Below are 26,051 nucleotides of genomic sequence, written 5' to 3' on the forward strand. Positions count from 1 at the left end.
GGATTAAAGGCATGCACCACCACCGCCCAGCTTTTGCTATGGCTCTAATAGCTCTGACCCCCCGGGCAACTTTATTTATTAACATACAAATTACATTTTAGTACAAATAAAATATCACTATAGACATAGGTAGGTGAGGTGTGCTAAGTACATTTGACTTAACAAAACTTTCCACTTAGGAAGCTTATAGGTCTCTAAGTCCACTCAAAGCAAGAGGCAGCTGCGTTGCTTGGCTCCTCTGGTGGTCGTCATTTAACTGTATGTTCGCAGGTCTGTTTCTGATGATGCTTTCTTTCACCAGTATGATAACACTGTCTTGTTACTGGCATTATGGTTCGTTCTGAAGTCAGACAGTGTCTGTCTTCTAACTTTGCTCCTGTTTAGTGTTGCTGTTGATTATTCCGGGTCTACTGTAGTGTTGCTGTTGATTATTCTGGGTCTTTTGCCTCTGCGTATACACTTCAGATTCAGTTTGTTGATACAAATAACTTTCTGGGTTTAACTTTAAGATTGCATTGAATCTATAGTGTAAGATGGAAGTAACACCTTAAAAAAACCTTTATACATAATGTTGCAATAAAGAAAACTAACAGTGCAACAGTATTATGTGTTCCTTCCATGAAAATGCTCTGTCTCTCTAGTTAATGCTCCTTTGGTTCCTGTCGTTGACTTTCCATTTCCTCACAGGTCATGCGTGTTTTGGTGGCTTTACAACCAAGCACTTACTATATTGCATTTTCCTCTCGGTTTCTACCTGTCTATCCATGTAGGGAAGCTGACTTGTATTAATCTTGTATCCTGCAACCCTGCTGTAATCCATTATCCAATCAAGGGGCGGGGTGGTGGTGTTAGATTTTGTCAGTTCTGTATTCTTTCCTGCAGAGAAGATAATGCTTTCTGCAAACAAAGTTCTTTTGTTTCTTCATTTCCTATCTATCTGCCTTTTATTTCCCCGTCTTCCTGAATTAACTGTGACGTCAGTAGCTGTTGGAAAGCAGCTGTGTGGGGGGCAATCCTTGCCTTATCCTTCATCTTAGTGGTGAAGCTTCAGGTTCCTCTTAGAAAGCATGATGTGAGCTGTCGGGTGTTTGCGGATATTCCTTATAAGGTAGAGAAGTTCCCTCCTTTCCGTGTGTGTGTGTGTGTGTGTGTGTGTGTGTGTGTGTGTGTGTGTTGTTGTGTTGTGTTGTGTTGTTGTGTGTGTGTGTGTGTGTGTGTGTTTATTGATAGAATCATGGGAGTTTTCTTTAATGTTAGTGTGATGGATTATCTTGATTTTTTTTTTCAAGACAATTTCTTTTTTAAAGTTTGACTTTTGACCATGATTCCTAAAGTTAATTCTAGACACTGGGTAAAAAAACTCACTTTGAAATGAAGTAGTTAATAGTGACGGCCATAGCCTCAGGTAACTAGCATGCCTACAACCTGCTTTGTAGTCAATCCTTCTGCCCCAACCTTCTGAGTGCTGGGATTGCAAGTGTCTGCCATACATTCAGTTTTAGGTAGTGCTGGAAATGAGCCCAAGGCTTTGTGCATGCCGGACAAGCACCCCACAGACTGAGTACTCTACAGACTGAGTACTCTACAGACTGAGTACTCTACAGACTGAGTACTCTACAGACTGAGTACTCTACAGACTGAGCACTCTATAGACTGAGTACTCTACAGACTGAGATCTATAATGATACTCTACAAAATAGACTGAGCACTCTACAGACTGAGACTCTACAGACTGAGTACTCTACAGACTGAGTACTCTATCAGACTGAGTACTGAGTACTCTACAGACTGAGCACTCTACAGACTGAGTACTCTACAGACTGAGTACTCTACAGACTGAGTACTCTATAGACTGAGTACTCTACAGACTGAGTACTCTATAGACTGAGTACTCTATAGACTGAGCACTCTACAGACTGAGTACTCTACAGACTGAGTACTATAGACTAGATCTAAGACTGAATCTATAGACTGAGTACTCTACAGACTGAGCACTCTACAGACTGAGTACTCTACAGACTGAGCACTCTACAGACTGAGTACTCTACAGACTGAGACTATAGACGTACTCTAGACTGAGCACTCTACAGACTGAGTACTCTATACTCTACAGACTGAGTACTCTACAGACTGAGTACTCTAGACTGAGCACTCTACAGACTGAGCACTCTACAGACTGAGTACTCTACAGACTGAGTACTCTATAGACTGAGTACTTAGACTGAGTACTCTAAGACTGAGACTCTATGAGTACTCTAAGACTGAGACAAGACTGATACTCTACAGACTGAGTAACTCTACAGACTGAGTACTCTATAGACTGAGTACTCTACAGACTGAGCACTCTACAGACTGAGTACTCTATAGACTGAGTACTCTACAGACTGAGTACTCTATAGACTGAGTACTCTATAGACTGACACTCTACAGACTGAATACTATATAAGCAATACAGATGATACTCTAGACTGAGCACTCTACAGACTGAGCACTCTATAGACTGAGCACTCTACAGACTGATACTCTATGACGAGTACAAACAGACTGAGCACTCTACAGACTGAGTACTCTATTGACTGAGCACTATACAGACTGAGCACTCTACAGACTGAGTACTCTATAGACTGAGTACTCTACAGACTGAGCACTCTACAGACTGAGTACTCTATAGACTGAGTACTCTATAGACTGAGTACTCTATAGACTGAGCACTCTACAGACTGAGCACTCTACAGACTGAGTACTCTACAGACTGAGCACTCTACAGACTGAGCATTCTACAGACTGAGCACTCTACAGACTGAGTACTCTACAGACTGAGCACTCTACAGACTGAGCACTCTACAGACTGAGTACTCTACAGACTGAGTACTCTACAGACTGAGCACCCCACAGACTGAGTACCCCACAGACTGAGCACCCCACAGACTGAGCACCCCACAGACTGAGCGTTCTGTAAACCGAGTTGCATCTCTGCCCCTCTTTTATCATTTAAAAATTCATGTGAGGCTATGTCTTGTCATATAACTCAGGCTAGTCTTGAGCTCCTTATCCTCCACGTTCTGATGACTGGGGTTGTGGCACGGACCCCCATATCTAGCTCATTTTTCAGTATTTTTAGTCTTCCTAATAGTAACAGGAAAACCGTTGACAGTTCTGAGCGTCAGAACCCGGTTAAATTGCCTTTTCTCGGTGCTTCTGCGTTGAGGGCCTTTACTTGTGTTCCAGCTAGAGTTTGCTGGCACACACTAGAAGCAGAAGTCCCCCACACACTAACCCTCTGCACCCTCTCTTCTGCCAGCCTTCATGCGTCCAGCTTTGAGTTAGCCGACTCCAGGCCCATCTCTGGCACCCGCCTCAGCCCGCTCGAGCTGGTGAGTACTTGCTGTCACCACCAGTGTGGTGACGTGAATTTGGCCACAAGTACTAGGAGTCAGCACTTGTATTGCTAAGGATATTATCATGTAGGCCCGAGTGTACTAATAATTTAATGTGAGATGCCTTTACATGCTTAAATATGATGTTTAATATCTAGTGAAATGCTTCTGTGGTATACCTGTGATTTTGTAGTAAAGAAGAATTAAAGTAATTTACTAAACAATATTTCATAGTTTTTGAGTTTTAAAAAGTTATGTATTGTTTTTGTCTTAATTATTTATAATAAAATTATGTATTTATATTTTAATATATATGGACTTTATATATTCATACATACATATATACACACAACCATAGGTACATGTACTTTAAAATGTAAATTATATATATATATATATATAAATAGAGAGAGAGAGAGAGAGAGAGAGAGGGAGGGAGGGAGGGAGGGAGATTTGTTACCAAAAAACCCCAACCAAACAAAAATCATTAAAAATGATGGTTTTTTTCTTCTTTGTTGTCCTTACCCTGTGGGTTTCTTCTGGCACTTTCTTTTTTGTTTGTTTGTTTTTTTGTTTTTCCAAGACAGGTTTCTCTGTGTAGCTTTGCGCCTTTCCTGGACTCACTTGATAGCCCAGGCTGGCCTCGAACTCACAGAGATCCGCCTGGCTCTGCCTCCCGAGTGCTGGGATTAAAGGTGTGCGCCACCACCGCCTGGCTTTTCTTTTGTTATTTACTCTAGACTCCCAGACCACCTTGTCTGCGGCTTTCCTGTCCGACTTCCTGTCCGACTTCCCCAGACTCACGTTGTTTGTGCTCGCCGCCTCCATTCATCAGACACACCCTCTTCCTGCCCTACTACTATTCCCACATAGATGCGCCGTGGCATTTGCTTAGACGGTCTCTTTTGGACGATGATCATATCAACCCCGTTCACGGCTGACCCTTGAGTTGATAAGGACCAACGATGCTTGCTTCATCTTGCCTGTATCAGCTTGTGTTTCCTTTTTGATAACAACTGTCTTGTGTTCTTAGTTTTGTATTAGTTCCATTTCAACCTCCAACTGCCCCCACCCATCCGAATCCTCTTTGTGTGTTTGGAGACATGGGTATCCTATCACTCAGCTCACGGGAGAGCTCTCCAGAGGTCCTGTCCCCTCACTTGCTCTGGGTACCTGGTCCTGCTCTCCTCGTCACCCTTCACCATCATCCTGGGAGGCACCTTCTCCCTTTCCGGGGGCCATTTCTCATTTCCTGCATCCCATGTCTGTCTCTGTCTCGTTGACTCTGCTTTGGGTCAAGTATTTTTCCCAAAGAAAGGGTGTGTGGGGAGGTAAGTGATTTGATACTTGATTCCTGTTTTCCTTTTGGGGGGAGTTGGTAGGATTTTCTCCTTGTCCCCAGTTGTTCCGGCTTGCTTTTTGCTGCTGTGATAAAACACTGTTTGGAGCCAGGCAGTGGTGGCGCACACCTTTAATCCCAGCACTCGGGAGGCAGAGCCAGGCGGATCTCTGTGAGTTCGAGGCCAGCCTGGTCTACAGAGTGAGTTCCAGGAAAGGTGCAAAGCTACACAGAGAAACCCTGTCTCAAAAAACCAAAAAAAAAAAAAAAAAAAAAAAACACAACACTGTTTGGGGAAGGAAGGAAGAAAGGGTTTATTTAGCTTACACGTTACGTCGTCAAAGGCAGCCAAGGCAGGAACCCGGCAGCAGGAACTGGAGCGGAGACCCTGTGGAGCGACACTCTGGGCTTGCTCTCTATGGTCTACTCCGCTTGCTTCCTCATAGAACCCGGGCCTACCGCCCACAGGTGAGCTGCCCAGAATGAGCTGGGCCCTCCCACGGCAATCATTAATTAAAAGGTAAATGACTCCACAGACATGCCCACAGGCCAGTCTGATGAAGGCAGTTCCCATCTGAAGTTCCCTCTTCCCTGGTGGCTCTAGTTTATGTCCTTGACAAGAACTAACCACCACACCCGATGATGAGCCTTTGGCAATTCTGATTCATCTCACTTTCAATCGGAAATCTCCTGCCCTTCAGCTCTGGGACCCGTCCTTTCATATTTAATCATGTCTCCCCTCTAAACATTTTCTATTAACATGTGTTAGTCATGTATGCTAACAGAGTTCAGTTATATGTCCCATGCATATGTACAATGTGTATCGATCAAGCCTGTTGTTTTTTTTAGAGTTTGTTTTTCAGATGTGTGATCTGTTGGGCCAACTCTTCAATTTTCTGTTTCTCTTTTTCGTTTCAATTTTCTTACTTCTATTTTCTGTTTTGTACCTTATTCTTCTAACCCACTTTTTTTTTTTTTTTTTTTTTTTTTTGGTTTCTCGAGACAGGGTTTCTCTGTGTAGCTTTGCGCCTTTCCTGGAGCTCACTTGGTAGCCCAGGCTGGCCTCGAACTCACAGAGATCCGCCCGGCTCTGCCTCCTGAGTGCTGGGATTAAAGGCGTGCGCCACCACCGCCCGGCGAACCCACCTTTCTTTTAGGCTTTTTTTTTTTTTTTTTTTTTTGTCGACTCTTTGTGGATTTCACATCATGCATCCTGATCCCATTCATCTCCCTGTCCCTTCATATCTACCCTCTACTCTTGCAATCTGCCTCTCCCACAAATAAAATAAAATTTAAAATAAAAACAAAAGACCAAAAACAAAAACAAACTAACCAACATACAGAAAGTCTCAGCGTAGAAGCTGTAGTGTGACACAGTGAGTCACACAGTGTACCCTTTGGTCCATACATCTTCACTTGTACGTGTTCATTGCAGTGAGTTAGTCATTGGTCTGGTTCCTTGGCCTCTGGCTTCTGCTACACCCTCAATACTGGACCTTCACTGGGACTCCTCTTGGACAGTTGGTGGTGGTCCTGTGTCATGGTGATCCTGCAGCTTTGGGTCTGCAGGTCTGGCCCCTTCACACGCTCCAGCAGTTCATAGATGAGGTGGATGTTGGGGTGGGCCAGCTCATCGCCCTGGTTCTGGGCCTGGGTGGTAGCTGGGTCGGTCAGCCTGCCAGCTCTCCCTCACCGACACCATCAGGGTGAGCTCTCCAGCATCGTCCCTGCTAGCTCACCCACTGTAGCAGGCTGTAAGGGGCAGGGCCAGGTCACCTGCACCCACACCACTAGGGCCAGCTCTGCTGTCTTGCCCAGGTAAGGTGCAGGGCCCTCTCTCCTGAGGGCTGCAGTTGGTGAGGTGCAGAACCAGCTCTCCCATTCTCATGGCCCCGAGGCTGGCTCTCCCACCTGCCGCAGGTGGCAAGGGGTAGGGGTAGGAGGGTGGGGAGAGGCATCTTTCCCTCACCCATGCCACCGCATGGCAGACAAGGGGGCCAGTGTCAGCTTCCCTGCTCTCGAGGACCATGTCACCTGTACCCGGCCAACAGGGTCAGCTCTGCTGCTCTGCCTGGGTGAGGGGCAGGGCCTGCTCTCCCGAGTGCTGTAGTTGGTGGGGGACGGGTCAGTTCTCAGCCAGTGAGGGGCAGAGCCAACTCTGTGCAGCCCTATCCTTGTTGTCTTCGGTCATACCAGGAGCCACGGACTTCAGCACAGACCACAGCTGCCACAGGGCCACAGGGCCACGGACCCAGATGTAGCCTACCCTCGGCAGCAGTCTGGGCAGCGCAGGCCCTGTGGGGGCACATCCTTTGGACACCAACATGGTCACAGATGGTGGCCCAGCCTCTGGGGATCTGCAGGGCCCTTGGTAACAGGAGTCACAGACAGCAACACAGTCCACCACGGCTGCATCAGGGCCACAGACCCAGACATGGCCCTCGGCATCAGCCCAGGCCGGGACATCACCGTGGCCCTGGGTGGCAAGTAGGCTACCCATGTCAGCCGGTTCCTCTCTGCCCTCAACTCTTTGGATCCACCTCTCTTCCCAGCACATAAACCTTTCTGCCTCTCTCTCTTTCTCTCCCATTCTCCCACCATATACTCGTCGTCATAATGGTGCCTGACCACCTGTTGGGGCAGGCTTGTGGTTGATCAATGCCCGCCCAGGGCAAGTGTCCTGGGGTAGAGCTGTAGCTGTTCTCCGTGCCTCTGAGCCTCATGGTGCCACGTGGCTGGTGGTTTCTAACCCACTTATTGGGTTCTTTTCATTTGTTTTCCTATCTTTAATTCCCAAAAGCTCTCATCCCCCAACCATTAATTTGTAGTTTTAGGTAATATTCTGTTTTGTTTCGTGGGTGCAGAACTTTTGATATAGTTTGGTGATTTTCAACTCATCTCTCCATGTATAGCCCCTGTTGCAGGTTTGAGTTTGTTTTGGTTTCTGGCTTTCACATTAGAGACCCTTCTGGTGCCTGATGCTGCTTTTTGGCACATGGCTAGAATTTGGTCTATAGGTACATTAGCCAACCCACCCCTTAGACTATCTGGCTGGGTCGTGTTGTTGCTGACAGTCCCGAAGGCATTATCTTTAGGGCCTGGCCCTTCTCCAGGCTCTGTCCCAGATGGCAAAGTCTGGTTGTTGACTCTCAGAGGCCAGGGAAGAAGTAAGGTAGGGATGCTTAGCGTTTAGTACATCAATACTCAGTTAATAGCCGTGACAGTGGGACGTGGCAGTCCAGTCCTGGAATCCCAGGGTTTGGGAGGTAAAAGCAGGAGACTTCTAAGTTCATGCCAGCCTGGACTACATAGCACATTGGAGGCTAGCCTATTCCACATAGACAGTGCTTCAAAAACACATACACAAGAAAGGAAAACTCAGTTTATAGTACCTGATCTTTATCAATTAGGGCCTATTATAGGGGATCCTTGCTTACTGACCCAGTTGACGAGGCCATATTTCACAGTAAGCATGTCTCTACACAGTAAGCATGCCTCCTGGATGCCTGACAGCATTGGAGGGGCCGGGTGGGGGCATGTTTTTACAGAGAACCTCAGCCAGTACCCTGTCTTCCCCACACACCTCTGCGGCTTCATAGACTTCTGTGGAGATAGGGCCTTAGTCACAGTGCTTCTCAATTTTTATTACTCTATGCATGTATGCATGTGTGTGTGTCGGTGTGTGTGTGTATGTGTGTGTGTGTGTGTGCGTGCATGCTTGTGTCTACTTGTGGGTATATTTGTTTTGATGAACTATTGGAAAGTAATTGCAGACATCATGATACTTCATCCATAAAAATGCTCATGAGTGTGCATCTCGTGGAAACCATAGGCAGTCTCCTCTGTAACCATGAACTGATGCCACAGCTCAGAAAACCCAACATTGCTCAACTGTACCACCAGCCCATGTCCAAGTGACCCCAGTTGTCTCAAACTGTACCTTGAATTTTTAAAATACTAATCAGAATAGCCCTGAGGAGGACCCTAGTTTTCTTATATTGCAGAAGACAAAACAAGGCCTCAGAAGTAATCTGCCAGCTGCTATTGACACACGGCTCTGATACCTGCGGTCTTGGAAGGTAGCCGAGCATAGTGCTGTTGACTTGGAGAAGTCTCTCAATTTGGGTATACTTGCACCTAAAAGTCTCTTGAGCATGGCCCTTGTTACACTGCCCTGTTGTAGGACTACAGGATGAGGTTCGATTAGATGAGATTGGGTATCTGACTCTGCTCTGGGTCTGTGAAATTCCATTTCTCTACTGCAGAATGATTGAGTATTATGTTCAAAGGAAAAATAGTCTAAGAAATTTCCACATTCAGTTAAAGTGTGAAATATATAGGTTATATAAAGGCCATCTTTCAGCTTAAACAGTCATGAAAAGTTGAAGTTGCCAGTCAAGACATCCTGAAACGGCCTTGCGCTCCCCGCCTGCCACCTTCTTTCCTCTGTGTCTCCACACCTGTTTAAAGGAAGAGTTGCCTGTAGCAACCACTCAGTTGACAAGAAAAGGAGCACACTGAGATTCAGAGTGGTAGGAGACAGCGGTGTGGGGAAGAGGAAACTCCTGGAGAGAGCGGGGAGGAGAAAGGGAGTTCCCCGCAGCCAAGCAGCATCTTTATGAAAGTGTTTGTAAAGACAGAAACAATTACCTTTCGGATTTAGAGACTTTCTCAGACTCTTTAAAAAATACCTAGCAGCCAGTGAGGTAAGACCCCAGAGAAGCCGGCTACTGGAACTCCTGCACTGACCACATTAACAAAACTCTTGAACCCTCTGTTTCCTCTCTCCCATTTGGCCTATGCCCGCCCCCATACCTTCCGACCTCCAGAAAGCCAGGGGATGCTCAGAGTCCAAACAGCCCAGGCTCTGGGAATGATCTAAGCTGGCATTCTTGGGCCCGGCTGCTCAGGCCTTGGCACTGACCTGACTGGCTCAGGAGGGTTCCTGTCAGCGCCTAGAACCTTCTCAGCCAGGGAAAGCACCGAAATTTGTTTGCAGCCGTCCACTGATGGTCGCACCTGCCTGCTATATCGAAACCCAGGTCCATCTTTTTCCTTCCTCCGCAGCCCCCTGCTTCTGCAACGGCCCTGAGACCTGGGGCAACTGGGGGGAACTTTTTCCTATTCTTCTCCTGCTGCTCTATTCACTGGTATTCCAGTAAACACACAAATGTTCAGTGGATTGAATAAAGTCAGCGGAGGCACGATCATGTGAACCAATAGGAAACTGTGCCTCTGACATCATCACCGCCATAGCCTGTCTCCTTCCACCTCTGAAACGCACAAAGCTCAGTTATTTAAGCCCCAGATATCCTTAATCAGCTTTGTATTGACACAGAGGAAAGACGGACACCGTGGAAGTGCAGCTAATGCACTTTACACACACACTCAGCAGCCAGACTTCTGAAAGATGAAGTAGATATGCCAGCACCATCAAAGATGGGGTGTCGTCAGGAACCCCAGCACTGTCCTTACCCCCAGGGCAGGGCCGTGCTGGCCCCTAACAGCATGGATTACTGTGTCTTCAATGTTTGGCAAGAACCAAGGTCCATGTATTGGGCAAGTGAGACAAAACTTAATATATTTAAAGAAGACGGGACTCAAATGTGCCTTGGGATAGAGACAATCCAGGATGAGGAAAGAACAGTGAGTGTGTCGGACAGTTTTCCTTTGCCACTTGTGAAATGCACAGTGACGTTATAGTCGTGGTCACAGTGCTTCAAGTGGCGGGAGAGTCCCAGGTACCTATGGGGAAAGTTACGGGGCGAAAATGCACACAGAGCTGTCACATCTCAAAGATTCCGGGCCTAGGAGAAAGATTTGCTTCCTAATTTTCAAAGGTCTTGTAGTGTGTGTGTGTGCGTGTGCGTGTGCGTGTGCGTGTGCGTGCGTGTGTGTGTGTGTGTGTGTGTGTGTGTGTGTGTGTTCATGCTTTACAAGTTGCATCATGAAGAAGTTTCTGAAGTGGGACCTCACTGACCCCTTTCCTGTCTTCACATGAGGTAGGGAAGACCCTGCCTTCTCCCTGGGGATCTGAGAAGTCAGGGCAGAAATTGGTCAGGAACCATGAGACTAGGATGAGTTGTGGCCAGCAGGAGCCCTGAGATGCTCTGCTAATTGTGTCTCTTTGGCTGGGTTGTTCAGTGGGTATAGTCTGTGTGCCCACATTCAGAGAATGCTATCATCTAGAACTGTCTCAGTTGGGGTTTCTGTTGCTGTGAAGAGACTCCATGACCATGGCAACTCTTATAAAGGAAAGCATTGAATTGGGGCTGGCTTACAGTTTGGAGGTTTAGTCCATTAGGTGGGACATGGCGGTGTGCAGGTAGACAGGGTGCTGGAGAGGTAGCTGAGAGTTCTACATCTTACACAGGCAACAGGAAGTGGAACTGAGACAGTGGGCACAGCTTGAGCATACATGAGACCTCAGAGCCCACCTCCACAGTGACACACTTCCTCCAACAAGGCCACACCCACTCCAACAAAGCCACACTCCAGCAGTGCCACTCCCTGTGATATTATGGGGGCCAATTACATCCAAACTGTCACAAGAACCTCCTGACATCTGGCCTTCTTGGTGTCCTTGATTGTAGCCTAGTCACTGGTTATAACTGCCCAGTAAAGCCTGCTGGAGGTCGGGCTTTCAAAGGAGAGTTTTAAACATATTTGTAAACATATTTGTAATGTTCCCTGATTTCCAAAATCACTGCAATTCGTAAGAAAAATAGTAATAATGTTCTTCATAAAAGTCATTTTGATGTACAAACCACAAGGTGGGTGCTCTCTCTCTCTCTTTCTCTCTCTCTCTCCCAACATGAAGACATTGCTGGGCTTTGATGTAATGTAGTAGAAGGGTGCCTACTTAGCATTCGTGGGCCCTGGGTCCTATTCTTAGCACTGGGGAGAGAAAGAGGAAGAAAGGGAGAAGGCAGGGGAGAGAGAGAGAGAGAGAGAGAGAGAGAGAGAGAGAGAGAGAGAGAGAGAGAGAGAGAGAGAGAGAGACTGGGGAGACGAGACGGCCCATTTGGTAGAGTGAGTGCCATTCAAGCATGAAGCCCTGGGTTCAATCCCCAGGCATGGTAGCATGCATTCATAATCCCTGGGCTGGGGAGGGAGAGACAGGATGATCTCTGGGCCTCACTGGCCAGCCAGTCTAGCCAATCAGCAAACTCTGAGTTCGATGAGTGAAAGTAAGGTGAGTAGGAGTCGGAGAGATGGCCCAGTGGTTAAGAGCACTGGCTTATCTTCCAGTAGGACCTGGTTTCCATTCCCAGCACCTACGTGGTGGCTCACCACAGCCTGTAACTCCAGTTCCAGGGGATTTGACGCCCTCTCTAGCCCCAGTGGGCACCAGGCACACAAGTCGTATACAGACATCCATGCAGCCAAAACATCCATGCACGTAGATTGGTTTTAAGTTAATAAAATAAGATGATAAACAACTGAAGAAAACGTCTGACATTGACGTCCACACACAGCACATATGCACACATGGAAGGGGAGGAAGGAACGGAGGAAGAAAGAGAGGAAGGAAGGAAGGAAGGGAGGAAGAAAGAGATGAAGGAAGGGAAGGAATTGTAGTCGTTTCATAATTTTTTTTTTGCATACATTCCTTTGCATGGTCTCAGTAGCCCAGTGAGTCACATATTCAGATATGTATGTCAGGGCTAGTAGTGTGTCAGGGACAAATAGTGTGTCAGGGCCAGTAGTAAAATGGAATTAGGTTTCCTTTATATAAACAGTTACTAATTTTGCACTAGGAAATAATACTTTTGATGGAGAGCTGTAACGGCCCTTTGTCTCACCTCCCAGGGGTAATTTGGTTATCTGCTTGGAGGAAGTGAGCGGTCCAGACTGCATGTCCCCTTTAATGGGCCATTTCCTTCGGTCTCCTGAACACTTGCGGCACTTCAGGCACCCATGTAACACATTGTTTGTTTTTGGTGCGTTATTTGGCAGACTTCTTACACCCAGTTTGAGCTTCAAGGGTTAGTCGGTTATCAGTCGCCGGTGCAAAACCCCAAGCAACACAGCTGAAGAGAAGAATGTCTTTTAGCTCACAGTTCCCGAGCTCTTGGTCCACAGTCACTGGGCTCTGCTGCTTCTGGGCCAGGCAGAAGCAGAACATCCCGACAGGAAGTACATGGCAGAGGAAAGCACTCTCTTCATGGCCGACCAGAGACTGAGGAGACCCCCCCCTGTGCTAGCCACGCCCCTCCCCTTTTAATTCTTTCCTGGGCCCCTGGCTTGTGGGGTGGTGCCACCCAGATTCAGGACAGGTCCTCCAGCCTCACAGGCACACCTAGAGGAGCGCCCTGTTCATCCAGGTGCTTTTCAGTCCACTGAAGTCAGCAGGCAGGTTGGCCACACCTCCAGAGTACAGGTATTTTGACACAAGAAGACAATGCTGCCCTTCAGCATTGAATTATACTTACGCCTTTTGACTTTCATTATTATATATGAAGTGTTCATTTTCCTATGTTCATTTCTTGACTCTTCTGATACTACCAGCTTCCTGCAAAAGTCACACTCTTAGTATTATTTTGCAATAAATTGGTGAGATTAGTCCAGGCGGTGGTGGCGCACGCCTTTAATCCCCGCACTCGGGAGGTAGAGGCAGGTGAATTTCTGTGAGTTCGAGGCCAGCCTGGCCTACAAAGTGAGTTCCAGGATAGACTCCAAAAGCTACACAGAGAAACCCTGTCTGGATAAACGAAAAAATAAAATAAAATTGGTGAGATTAAAACTTAAAGGGGCAATGCCCTAAACAAATATGCCACTATTTGGTGCTGATAAATGAGTGTGGATTCCTCAGAATAGACCCCTCAGAACTTGAGTCTTTACTGAGGCGAGACCAGAGGCCTTGACTCTGGGGAATAATTAAAAGCAAATGGGAGCCAGTGTGGTACAGGCATGAGCAGTGTGCACAGGGAAGGGGGGCATTAATGAGCTCCTGTTCAGAAGCTGAGAAGGGTCCACTCTCTCCAAATCACAGCTGAACAAACTCAGAAGCCATGGCCTTCCAGTTCTCAAAGCCAGTAGAGACTCGCTGTTCCCTGACGCACCCTATCGACCGACCGTGCTGAATATCTTATGTCCCCTTCCTCCGTGCCTTTCAAAGATTGCCTTTTTCTAAAACCATTAGACTCTTTTTTCTTTTGTTCTGGTTTATAAACTGATTCTGGATGTAAAGGGACAAGAGGAAATAGAAAATATTTGGAAGAATATCATTTTGATTTTTAAAAATTTGTTTTGTTTGTTTGCTTTTTGAGATAGAGTTTCTCTGTGTAACCTTGACTGTCCTGGAACTCACTCTGTAAACCAGACTGGCTTCAAACTCACAGAGATCCACCTGCCTCTGCCTCCTGAGTGCTGGGACTAAAGGTGCGGGGCACCACCGCCCAGCTTCATTTGAAGTACATACTGAGCGGAACTCAAATACAGATGCCTGTGCTCTGTTCGTACGTGTGAGTATTTGAGAGGATGTGTGTAGTAGTGAACTCAACCGTTACCCCCAGAAATGATCTGACATGGATTTCCCACTGGATTTTTAAAAGATTTGATGATCAACCCTTGGGTAGAGCTTCTTTCGGCTCTTGCAGAAGCGACTGAGCCGTCTCCCTTCGGTGGGTCTGACTGGAGTTTTAGAGGCACTTGCTGCTGGGGGGCTGCTCTTCCTGGGCAGATAATGTTGGAATCAGGGACATCAGGGTGACCAGGTCATACTGACCCTGGGAGCTTCTGGCTTTGGGTGGAGGCCACAGACCTATGGAGGGTAGGTCACAGGGAGCTGTGAGCGTCGGAGAGTTTGGAAAAGGCATATCTTAAAGATATTTAAAAAGAAGTGTGTGTGTGTGTGTGTGTGTGTGTGTGTGTGTGTGTGTGTGTGTGTGTGTTGGGGGGGGCGTTGCCTGTAATCCCAGCACTTGGCCCATGGAGGGAGAAGGAGAATTTGTGAAACGCTGTCTCAAAAAATAAAAAAAAAATAAAATAAAAAGAGGGCTGGGAAGATGGCCCAGTGGATAAAACGCTGCTGCACAAGTGTGAAGACCTGCGTCTAGACCTCCAACAGCCATGTAAAAGCCAGGCTTGGTAACACCTGCTTGTAGCCCCGGCACTGATGGGCAGATCTCCAGGGCTTGCTGGACAGCCAGGCTAGCCAAAGTGAGCGCAGGGGTCAGTGAGAGACCTGTCTCAAAAATAGTGTGGAGGACTGATTGAGGACGACATCTTGTGAAAAACCTCTGCGCTCTCTCTCTCTCTCTCTCTCTCTCTCTCTCTCTCTCTCTCTCTCTCTCTCACACACACACACACACACACACACACACACACACACACACACAAACTCCTTAAAGGAATGGGAATTTTGCCGTTACTGTTATTTTCTGGAGGGTGTCTGCATCAGAATTCTTGAGACTAAAAGTAAGCATTTTTATATAATAAGTATAATATGAATTCTTAGTTTTATGCTTTGTCATTCTTTAATCTGAGTGAATCTAAAATTTAGGTGTCCCTACAAAATGCTTTTGTAGAGTCCAGGATGTGTACCAGTGCTTAAAGAACACATCAGTACCCATTAAGTGTGTTTCTTTTTTGTTTTGTTTTATGAAAGGGGTCTTTGTAGCTCAGGCTGGCCCCAGACTCGAATCCTCCGTTGCAACCTTCTAAGTGTTAGGTTTGACCTGAGTCTCCACAAGTAGTCCAACAAATGTTTTCTCATCTAAACTGAGCACAACACTATTGTGGGATATTTGTACACCGTGTGAAGATGTATTGCTGTGATTGGTGTAATAAAAAGCTGAGTGACCAATAGCTAGGCAGGAGTTATAGGTGGGATTTCCAGGGAGAGAGAGGAATCTAGGCACACAGGAGAAGCCAGGAGACACGGAGAGGAGACAGGAGGTGCAGGAGATAATGCCATACGATAGAACGTAGATTGATATAAATAAGTTATAAGAGCTAGTTGGGAACACGCCTAAGCTATAGGCAGCACCTTCATAATTGATAAGAAGTCCCTGTCATTATTTAGGAGCTGACTGGCAGGGCAGAAAAAGACTCTTTACACAATACACTGCAAAGTGTGCTGGATACATCATATTTACCATTACTGTCTCTTGCACAGATAACTTGGATTTTATAAATCATATATGCTAAGCTGTGTGACAGAACAGCTCATAGGATGCGCTGATAAAACCAAAAAGTGTGTGTCTGAATGTGTGTCTGTTTATGTGTGTGTGCATGTCTGTGTGTGTGTGTATATGTGTGTGAATGTATGTGTATGTGCATGTATATGTAAGTGTGTGTGTATGTGTGTGTACATGTATTAAGTGCATGTGTGTGTGTGTGTGTGTGTGTGTGTGTGTGTGTGTGTGTACATATGATGTTAATTAAGATGGGCCAATGAGATGGTAGACCCAGAGGCTACGGTCAAGTCGAGCTCAGGCACCTGCTGGGGTAGGGCCAGCTCCAGGGTGGCGGTGGTAAGCCTTATTTGAGAAACAGACTCATGCCAGTCATTCAAATCTCTTTGCAGAAACCCAGAGCTCCAGCATCTCCCACCACGGAGGAGGATGCCTGTCCGTCCCTCCCTAAACCTCCCCTGGACCCTGTGAAGATAAGAAGGATAAGTGGTGGGCGGTCGCGCTTCTACAGGGCTGCGTCCCAGGGAACTCTTCTGCCTGACCGATCTCCTGCTGCTGCCCCCTGTAAGGCCCTGTAACGTCCTGCAGACCCAGACAGGCATACTTCTTGAATTTGCACACACAAGCTATTTTTTTTATGTAGTTTTTCCTGCCCTTAGATGGTTCTTATATAAACTTAGACCTTGTTAATATCAGCCAAACAGTAGCTAAGAAAATTGTTTATGTATTTCTTTCCGATTGTTTATAAAGAATATCTAAATGTCACCACTGGGGGGGGGGGAGCATTACTCTGTAAGAAAAGAATGTTAGAGTGGTTCACATATCAGAAAGAAATAATATTTAGGGTAGAGGGCTTTTTGTTTTGTTTTTGTGGGAGTTTTTGTTGTTGTTGTTTTGGGGTGGGGTTTCAAGACAAGGTTTCTCTGTGTAGCTTTGGAGCCTGTCCTGGATCTCACTCTGTAGACCAGCCTGGCCTCGAACTCACAGAGATCCGCCTGGCTCTGCTTCCCAAGTGCTGGGATTAAAGGCGTGTGCTGCCACTACCACCTGGCCTAGTAGAGTTTTTAAAAAGTTGTTAATTTCATCAGAAATCACTTGGGCCACTGAAGTGGCTCAGTGGTAAGGGCATCTCCTACCCCGCCTAACAACCTGAGTCTGACCCCGGAAACCCGAGTGGTGGAAGGAGAGAACCGACTCCTGACGGTTGTTCTCTGACCTCCAGACCTGTGCCCTGACCCCTTGAGTGAGTATGCACACATACAATAAATAAACCAAAATATAAAAAATATTTTAGAGAAATGAATGAGAATTGTGAGTCTCATAATGCACACCAACCCTGCCTTTAAAGCTTTTGATCCTTGTGAATATGGGAGCGGAAGTCGAATGGGACTTTTATCCTTGCTGTACAAGTACTGGCCATGTACCTAGACCCACAAGTGGGGGCTGGAGATGCCACCTCGTGAGAAGTGTAACAGGTGGACAAACTCTACCCAGGCACACTGAGGGCTCCCAAGTGTAGGGACAGAAGGAATGATCGGTGGATGGCAAGAAATTTGGTGGGTAACACTAACATTGGAAAACAGTGAAGTAGAACACAGGTAATGAGAATGCTCAGGATCTGGAGCACGCAGGGTGAGCTCTCAGGATCTGGAGCATGCAGGGTGAGCTCTTGGGATCTGGAGCATGCAGGGTGATCTCTCAGGATCTGTAGTCTGCAGGGTGAGCCCTTGAGATCTGGAGCATGCAGGGTAAGCTCTGGGGATCTGGAGCATGCAGGGTGATCTCTCAGGATCTGTAGTATGCAGGGTGAGCCCTTGGGATCTGGAGCATGCAGGGTAAGCTCTCGGGATCTGGAGCATGCACGGTGAGATCTCAGGATCTGGAGCATGCAGGGTGAGCACTCAGGATCTGGAGCATTGCAGGGTGAGCTCTCAGGATCTGGAGCATGCAGGGTGAGCCCTTGGGATCTGGAGCATGCAGGGTAAGCTCTCAGGATCTGAAGCATGCAGGGTGAGCACTCAGGATCTGGAGCATGCAGGGTGAACACTCAGGATCTGGAGCATGCAGGGTGAGCTCTCAGGATCTGGAGCATGCAGGGTGAGCACTCAGGATCTGGAGCATGCAGGGTGATCTCTCAGGATCTGTAGTATGCAGGGTGAGCTCTCAGGATCTGGAGCATGCAGGGTGAGCACTCAGGATCTGGAGCATTGCAGGGTGAGCTCTCGGGATCTGGAGCATGCAGGGTGAGCCCTTGGGATCTGGAGCATGCAGGGTAAGCTCTCGGGATCTGGAGCATGCAGGGTGAGCACTCAGAATCTGGAGCATGCAGGGTGAGCATTCAGGATCTGGAGCATGCAGGGTGATCTCTCGGGATCTGGAGCATGCAGGGTGATCTCTTAGGATCTGGAGCATGCAGGATCTGGAGCATGCAGGGTGAGCTCTCGGGATCTGGAGCATGCAGGGTGAGCTCTGGGGTCTGGAGCATGCAGGCTGAGCCCTGGGTCCAGACTCCAGTTGCTGAGTGTGTTGGAGTCCTACTACAAGCTGTTTCTTCCTGTTTGTGCTCACTGGTGTAGAAAGCCGTTAGCAGAAGCTGATTGACCTGGGCGTTCCTCATGAGGGATGGATGAAGAGGAGTTGGAACACTGTGACTCGGGTGGTCCAAAGCATCCACGGGGCTGCACACCTCCATCTGAGCATCGTGTTTGACTTGCGAGCTCTTCTTTTAGATGACTGCCGACATTTAAATGGTAGCAGGATCTCACAGTAGGAGCCAGATTTATGGTTTCTTGTGAAAAAGCAGATGTGGTGGTACTCTGTCTTCCGTGGCAGAATGATCGGAGCTCAGTGGTGTCCACACAGCCTGGGGTAGGATCAGCAGGTCACATGTACCCCACCTCACTTCACGTATTCCCCCATTGGGTGATGGTTATGGAGGAAGAGGAAAAATGTATGAGGAAGTGTGGGAGCGTGCATCACACCATGATGCGGTAACCAAGTAGATCAGGTATCTGGCAGCTTGCTTTCCTGCTTTGTGTGTCTGTTTCCTGTTGAGCCCCTTTCCGAGTGCAGGGTACCATTCTAGACCAGCAAGTCCTGTCCTCAGAGAACCTCCAGTTAGGGATGGTAGAGAAACGATGTTAGAACAAACGAGTGAGGGGTTCTCACAGGCTGTGAAGAGAATAAAGAACATAACAGGGTGGCAGGTGACTCTCCTGTCCTCTAGCTCAGGGGCCTTGTTAAGGTGCCTTGAATGGACAACCTGTGGTCAGAGTGTCCACGTCGAAAGGACAGACAGGCCGAAAGGCCCGACCCAGGAGTGAGCTCAGGAGCAGAAGATGGCCATCCATGGGAAAGTGGGGAAGCTGGAGTTGGAGGGCCATGCAGGTCCTGGGAACATGGACGGGGCCCCGGCTTGATTCTGCCTTCCATGAGTGGCCAGGACGACCCTCAAGGCAGTGACAACGTGGTTTCTGGTTTTAGGTGAACAGCAGATCTCACGAGAGCATTCCCCAGGGAACTTGAGTCTAACGTATAGAAATGATCCGAAAGTAGAGTCTTCCAGAGGACTCGGTCCATCATTCTGCTTCTTGGATCCAGTGTCAGGGCAATCGAGCAGAAGAGATGGGTAACTGCAGGAGGGAACTCCAGACGCAAGGTCTCTTACAGACGAACTTGTCTGTACCTGAGTTCACCGCTTACCCACTTGTCCCTGTTGGTGTGAAGGGGACCAAGGAGCGAAGCCTTCCCACTGCCCCTGTCCTCAATGCTTTCCCCTCCCTACTATGGGTCCTGGCCCTGGCTTGAAGGCCACAGCACCCCCAGTCCCTGGCCAGAAGCCATCTCCCCCCCCACCCCCACTGAGGCGGGTCTTCATTCCAGCTCTTTACGCGGTCTCTTTGGCCGTGACCCATATCTCTGGCTTCTGTGTCTACTCTCAGTAAGAAGTCATTGTCATTTAAAAAGCACACATCAGTTTTTAAAAATGACTGGGACTGCCCCACCCTGGGATCCCTGTCATTTCTGCAGATGCCATTCTCTCTATTGTCTAGGAAAGGTGCTTTGTTGGGTCACTGAGGCCCCAAAGCCATCTGAGCCTGGAGACCTCGGGTGTGCCTCTCCCTGGGTGTGAAGGCATTTGTAGCTGACACCCGTGGGTGGGGCTTGGGTGTGATGACTTGGAATTCCTGGGTTGAGACTAGGAAAGGGGCCTAGTCTTGTGTGGTTATCCTCAAAGGTACACTTAGCATGGAAGGCAGGTTTGAATAGGGAAGTGGTGACCAATAGCCGACCTCCTCCCCTCCCCCGCCCCGCCCCCCAGTTATCCAAACCAGAGGCCTCAGGGCAGACGCTACTGTGTCCCAGTCCCTGTCACATTTTCCATCACCACGCCCTCTGGAGCTCCCGGGGAGGGATGGAGTCCGTGTCCTCCTTTTCTGCCACTCCCAAAGCCTTTACCACCTCTTGCCTCACCCCTGCCTTGCTCACTTTAGATTTTTCCTCAGCCCTTCAGGGGGTTGCAGGGTTTCAACACAAGACCTTGGGAACCGTCAGCCGAGTCTGGAGACCCCAAGCTCCTGGTCACTGGTGCTGTGAGCAGACGTCCTACCCCTTCAATCCCGAGGACCGTGAGACATGTTCGTATTCTGCATCCCTAGAGCATTAAAAGGCGCAGAAGGGAATACACCAGATAGCATCACCCCTTGTTCAAAATCCTTCAGAGGACCTCTGTGCCTCCAAGAATGATGATCACGCTGGGTTCCAGACAATTCCAGAGGATGCTGCTGGCTAAGCGTTAACAGCTGTTCCTTGGAAATAGGTCCAGAGTTCAGGCAAGTCAGGAAGGCACTGCTCATTCCTGGCCATTGTGCTTTCTAGGGGGCAAGCAAACCATTCCAGACAGGACAGAAAGCTACTGAGTGTTCATTCGGCCCACGTCCCCCAACTTGACCTGGCTGTGGGGTCTCTCAGGAACCCAGTTGGGCACATACTAGTCTGTTCTAGAAGGCAGAAAACCTTTTTCGTCAAGGTCTGGACAGTAAGTATTTTAGGTCCTGGTGGTCCATTCCATCTCTGTCCAATATATTTAACTCGGCCACCATAGTGTGGAAGTAGCCATTGCTGATTTATGGCTACTGATTTTCATTAGTCATAATATATCGTTGTTCACTTGGCTCCCCCAATACCCAGCCCACCCCACTCAACCAAAATTATAAAAGACCATCTTTATTTGGCAAGTTACTATAAAACACGAGGCAGAGCAGATTTCCTGGCCTCTGCCCAAGAGGATGGAGTCCCAATTCCTTTGCAAGCACATCTGTCGTGGCCTGGCTCTGGCCTGATCTATCCCAGGCCCTTGCCTGTCCTCAGGCATCCTGGGAGCTATGGACCTCAGAGCCTGCCCACCAGCAACCTTCTTCTCTCAGCGAGGCCCCGCCCACTCAAAGTTCCACACCCTCCCAAAACAGTTTCACCAGCTGAGAACCAAGTGTTCAGACACACACCTTCAAACCCTAACCTCGCACCCCCAGGAGTGCTCTCCACCCTCCGTCCCGTCGTCATCCGTCCGTCCCCCCCCCCCCGACACACACACACACACACACACACACACACACACACACACACACGCAGCTGGGTCAAGCCTCCAGCAGGACCCATGGTATTATTTGCTGGGCTCAGTGCAAAAAACAAATCTGGAGAACTTTATTTACAATCAACCCTTTCAAGGAGAGAACGGCAGGACATCAAATGGAGCAAGGCGCCCACCCGCCTTACAGGTCATGTGCATGCTGGAAAGCCGGCCTCAACTCTGGACTTAAGCTCCTTTTTAAAAAAGTTGTCTGTTTCCTGTTGACCCTTCCAGATGCTGCTGAGACCACATCTCCTCTCCACACTTTCCCAGACCAATTCCCAGCTCCTCACTTCTCACTGTCAGCTTGCTGTCTGTCTAGAACATTTATTTATATTTTATATCCACACCTCTGCCTCTCTGTGTCCCCTCCCGGATCAAGCAGCTCCAGTGTGCCTTCCTGTGTGCAGCATGTCTGAGACAGAGCTGTCCCCTGTCCTAACCCCGAATGGAGGTTTCTGTCTCCTCTTGAAGTGGCCCATGGTCCGCAGTGGAATTCTACAGGTGTCGCACGCATGTGTGTATCAAGGGCACCGAGAATCATTCTGTGTGCTTAGGAGTTTTGTTTGTTTTCCTGATTTGGGCTTTGTTTGCTTGCTTTTTTTTTAAATATACATTTTATTTTTTATGGCTGTTTTGCCTGCATGTGTGCCCAGTATCCCCGGAGCCCAGGAGAGAGTGTCCGGTCCCCTGGAACTGGAGTTATAGATAACTGTGAGCCCCCATGTGGGTGCTGGGAATCGAACTCAGGTCCTCTAGAAGAGCAGTCAGCGCTCTTAACCACTGAGCCGCGTCTCCAGTTCTGCTTGTTTGTTTTCTGAGATAGGGTCTTGCATTATAGTCCCGGCTGTCCTCAAACCCCACATAGAGGCCAGGCTAGCCTTGAACTTCGAGCGATCCTCTTCCTCCGCCTCCTGAGGGCTACTATTGTGTGTGCGCCACTGTGACTGGATGTGCTCAGCTTCTCCGTCTGGAGTCAGAGCGGGTGTCAGGCCAGCTCTCCGCTGTGGGATAATAACACGTTCGGTGCAGCGTTGTGCGGATTGGGGAGCCCGGCTCCCCATCTACGGTTCTGCTGCGTTCCCCTCTGGAAGGTCAACGAAGCCTGGACTTTTTTCTGCACCGACTTGTGCAGCACCTGACATGCAATGTTTCTTAATAAGTATGTGAAGAGTGAGTGAATAAAGAAAATGCTAAAACCAGAGGGAGAGGCTGAGTGGTTTCTAATCTCAACCAGTGTGTGCTTTGTAAACTGGAAGTACAGTTGTTTAAGGCGGTATGGTAGAGAGGCCCAGGCCAGAGGACGGGTTCTCGCGTTGCAGTGGTAATAGCACTGAACTCGAGTTCCGAGGAAGCCAACACCATGCACGTCACTGTACTCGGCCCCAGCAATCAATTCTTACCGTGTGCCGGGCACGGAAGTGACTGACTGGAGAAGGTGGGAAAACCTCTCAGAGCTGATGCTCAGGTGGCCGCCCTTGAACCGAGATGGAATGGAGACCAAAGGCCTCACCCCCCAAACACAAAAGCCCTGAGCCAGGCAGCTGTGGGCGGGGACCCGGAGGCTCCACTCTCTGATGCCCTTGGGTCACTTGACATCACTTTTCAGTTCTTATTTTCTCATTTCAGCCAGTCTTTAAGGCTCCTCACAACCTCCCAGTGCTGGTATTTGAAAGCAGGGCAGGCAGAGGGCTTTGTTGTTACTGGCTTCCATCTGTTTGCTGGTTTCTGAATAAGGATGGAAAAACTTGCAAGTATTTTCCTCCGTGAAGCTCACTCCATCCCCACCCCCACCTACACCAGGGAGGTCTATCCCCGCCTCCCTTTGGACACAGACTAGGCCAGTGGCAGGTGGATGACAAGCTATTCCTATGTCCCTTTGCTGACAGGGAAGTTGTATTTTCAGTGTAAGAACCTGTGTCCCGAAACTCAGCGTGCATTCGTTTGGGAGGTGGGCTGTGTTCTTGGAGCCTGCCTGCCCCTCTTGAGGAAGCCTTCTTAGAGGGTCACATTGTTACTGCCCTGGGACCTGGGACCAGCTCTCTTCCTCCAGGGCCTCTCCGCACTTCCTCTTCTACCAGCCTGGGCACACTCCTGCCTCAGAGCCCCTGCACAAGCTGGCTGCCCAGCTCCAAACATCATCATCCTCTTGACTTCCTTACCCTTACCCTCCACCCCTCGTAAAATTGCTTCTGTCTCCCTCCCAATCCCCTTCATCCTTTTCCACTGTTCTTCTGCTTGTTCTTTGTTTGCCCTTATCAACACACATTGTGTGCTTTGCTATTGTATACTACTTGTTAAAAGACCCATGTAAGTCCTATGAACAAGGAAATCTCTGTCACTGATGCACCACTTGTACGTGATACTCTATTAATTATATTAACGGGGTTTTTTGTGGTTGTTGTTTTTGTTTGTTTTTGTTTCTTTTGGCTGTTCGAGGTAGGGTTTCTCTGTAACAGCTCTGGCTGTACTTTGGTTTTTTGACACTAAATCTCTTGGAACCTAGAACTTGTATATACAGTAAAGGCTAACTCTGGACTCCTTATCTTCTTCCCTTTATCTCCCAATTGGCTGGGATTACTGGTGTCTGCCATCACATTCAGCCATAAATCATTTTTAAGTGGAAAAATGCTAACATTGTGTTTAGGAAGAATTATTCTTCCGGGGCGTAGGAGTACTTAGTGGGATCGGTAGTTCATAACCTTAAGTGCCTGTGTTTCCCTTTAGGTAGACGTCAAGACAATAGAGTTAATATCCTATTCATTTTTTTATCCCCAGAAATGATGGTGCCAAGCCTAAAATTGTAGGAGAGTTTTATTGTGCTCAGAGAGGTTTTGACCATAAAAACTCCAAACTTGATTACAAGCCATGGTAACTTTTATATAAATCCGTAGACTACAAACAAAGCACTGAGAGGCAGCAACCCCTGAACTAAGAAAGGTGCTGAGAGAACGTTTCCTTTCTTGCCGTTGCAGCAAAGACCACGGAGGACTCCAAAGAGACTGTTTCCGTGGAGAATTCTGCGGCAAAAATAAATGGGACTTATTTAACAGCATCAAATGCCATTGGTCATTTAAAGAGTCACCCACCCCAACGTACTTACGACCAAGGCTTCAGAGAAACCAAAGAAGTGTCCAAGGAACCACCATCTCATCTCCGGAGCGGCGGGTCAGTATTCTTCGTCGTGGGTTTTTGGGTGAGGGTAACTATTGTCCCTCAGCGGTTCTCTGTCTTATGTGGAAGATCGATTTGTTCTCTCGCTCTTGTATCAGCATGTTTTTTAGTTAATGCATGCTAGGAAAGGTGTTTTTCCTCCTTGTGGTTGAATAGGGTTGGGTTCCCATTATTCCCTACTTCATCCTTTGAAATCCCGCTATGCAGAACAGCCAAACTGATGCGCCATGGGGCTGTGGGATAAAGGGGAGGTTGGACGGTGTCAGCTGGGCCCTGCGCGACCCATGAGTACGGCTTCTGTTTCTGTATTATTTGGGATTCTTGCTTTAGTCCACCGTTGTAAAATCCACAAGAGGGGACACTTGTGTTGTTCTCCAGGAGAAACTTGGTTTACATATGCTACTTGTGCTAACTAGTGGTTAACACAGCAACACCCCCACGGGATCGGTTTGCCCCTCATCCCTGAATGGCGGGAATTAGTTTATTTTATGTATCATTCTTTTTTTAAAAAGATTTATTTATTTATTTATTTATTTATTTATTTATTTATTTATTTATTTATTTATTTATTACGTATACAGTATTCTGCCTACACACCAGAAGAGGGCACTAGATCAAATTACAGATGGTTGTGAGCCACCATGTGGTTGCTGGGAATTGAACTCAGGACCTTGGGATGAACAGCAGCCAGTGCTCTTAACCTCTGAGCCATCTCTCCAGCCCTTATGTATCATTCTTACACAGGGCTTCCCAGAAGCCCTTTCCTACCACACTGAGAGTCAGTGGAGAAAGAAGCATTGTGTGAGCGTCGTGTTCATTCCTCCCGTGGTGATTTACTAAAACCTTACATCTCAAGGTGGGAGCAGCAGACAGAACAGAGGATAGGCCCAGGCCCCACTCTTGCCAGTACTGGTGCTAAGATAAGCAAGGTCGTTCAGTTAAAGATCTCTCTCTTTTTTTCTAGAACTTTCCATTGGGTCATCATGGACAAATGCCCGGTTCAAATTTGTTTAACAAGATTAAATTCCACAGGCCATTTTCGGCCCCGAGTCCTTGATGCTCTCATTTTAGATTTTGGAGCTGATGTTGGCTCTCCCTCATGGACCCGCCCCACCCCCACCCCCGAAGTGGCCACTGGCAGCGTGTTAGTTTAGCTGAGCTGACCTTGTCTGCTGACGCAGCCTAAAGAGTGTCACACAGAGAATTTATATTGGGCAACCTAGAAGTCCTTGTGATGTTGCTTTGCATTCAGAACATTTTTCAAATTGAAGAAGAGATGACATATCTCCTTAAGTGGAAGAGGACTTCACATGAGGACTCTGGGGGCTGAACTCAAGGCCTCAAACAGGCCCTCCCAGGCAACTCTTTTCCAGTTGGTGAGTGCCACACAG

At 48.0% G+C, this 26,051-nt stretch overlaps 1 protein-coding gene across 1 annotated transcript in view; it reads left to right on the plus strand.

Annotated features, from left to right (window-relative positions):
* Armc2 (armadillo repeat containing 2) overlaps positions 1 to 26,051 on the plus strand; it is a 121,403-nt gene that overhangs the window by 8,886 nt on the left and 86,466 nt on the right. Inside the window, 3 exon segments of the mRNA XM_028890253.2 lie at positions 3,302 to 3,374; positions 16,250 to 16,421; positions 24,462 to 24,654. Coding sequence (XP_028746086.2) covers positions 3,302 to 3,374; positions 16,250 to 16,421; positions 24,462 to 24,654 — 438 coding nt within the window.

The sequence above is a fragment of the Peromyscus leucopus genome, chromosome 8a, assembly GCF_004664715.2.
Source record: "Peromyscus leucopus breed LL Stock chromosome 8a, UCI_PerLeu_2.1, whole genome shotgun sequence".
Taxonomy (NCBI): Eukaryota; Metazoa; Chordata; class Mammalia; order Rodentia; family Cricetidae; genus Peromyscus; species Peromyscus leucopus.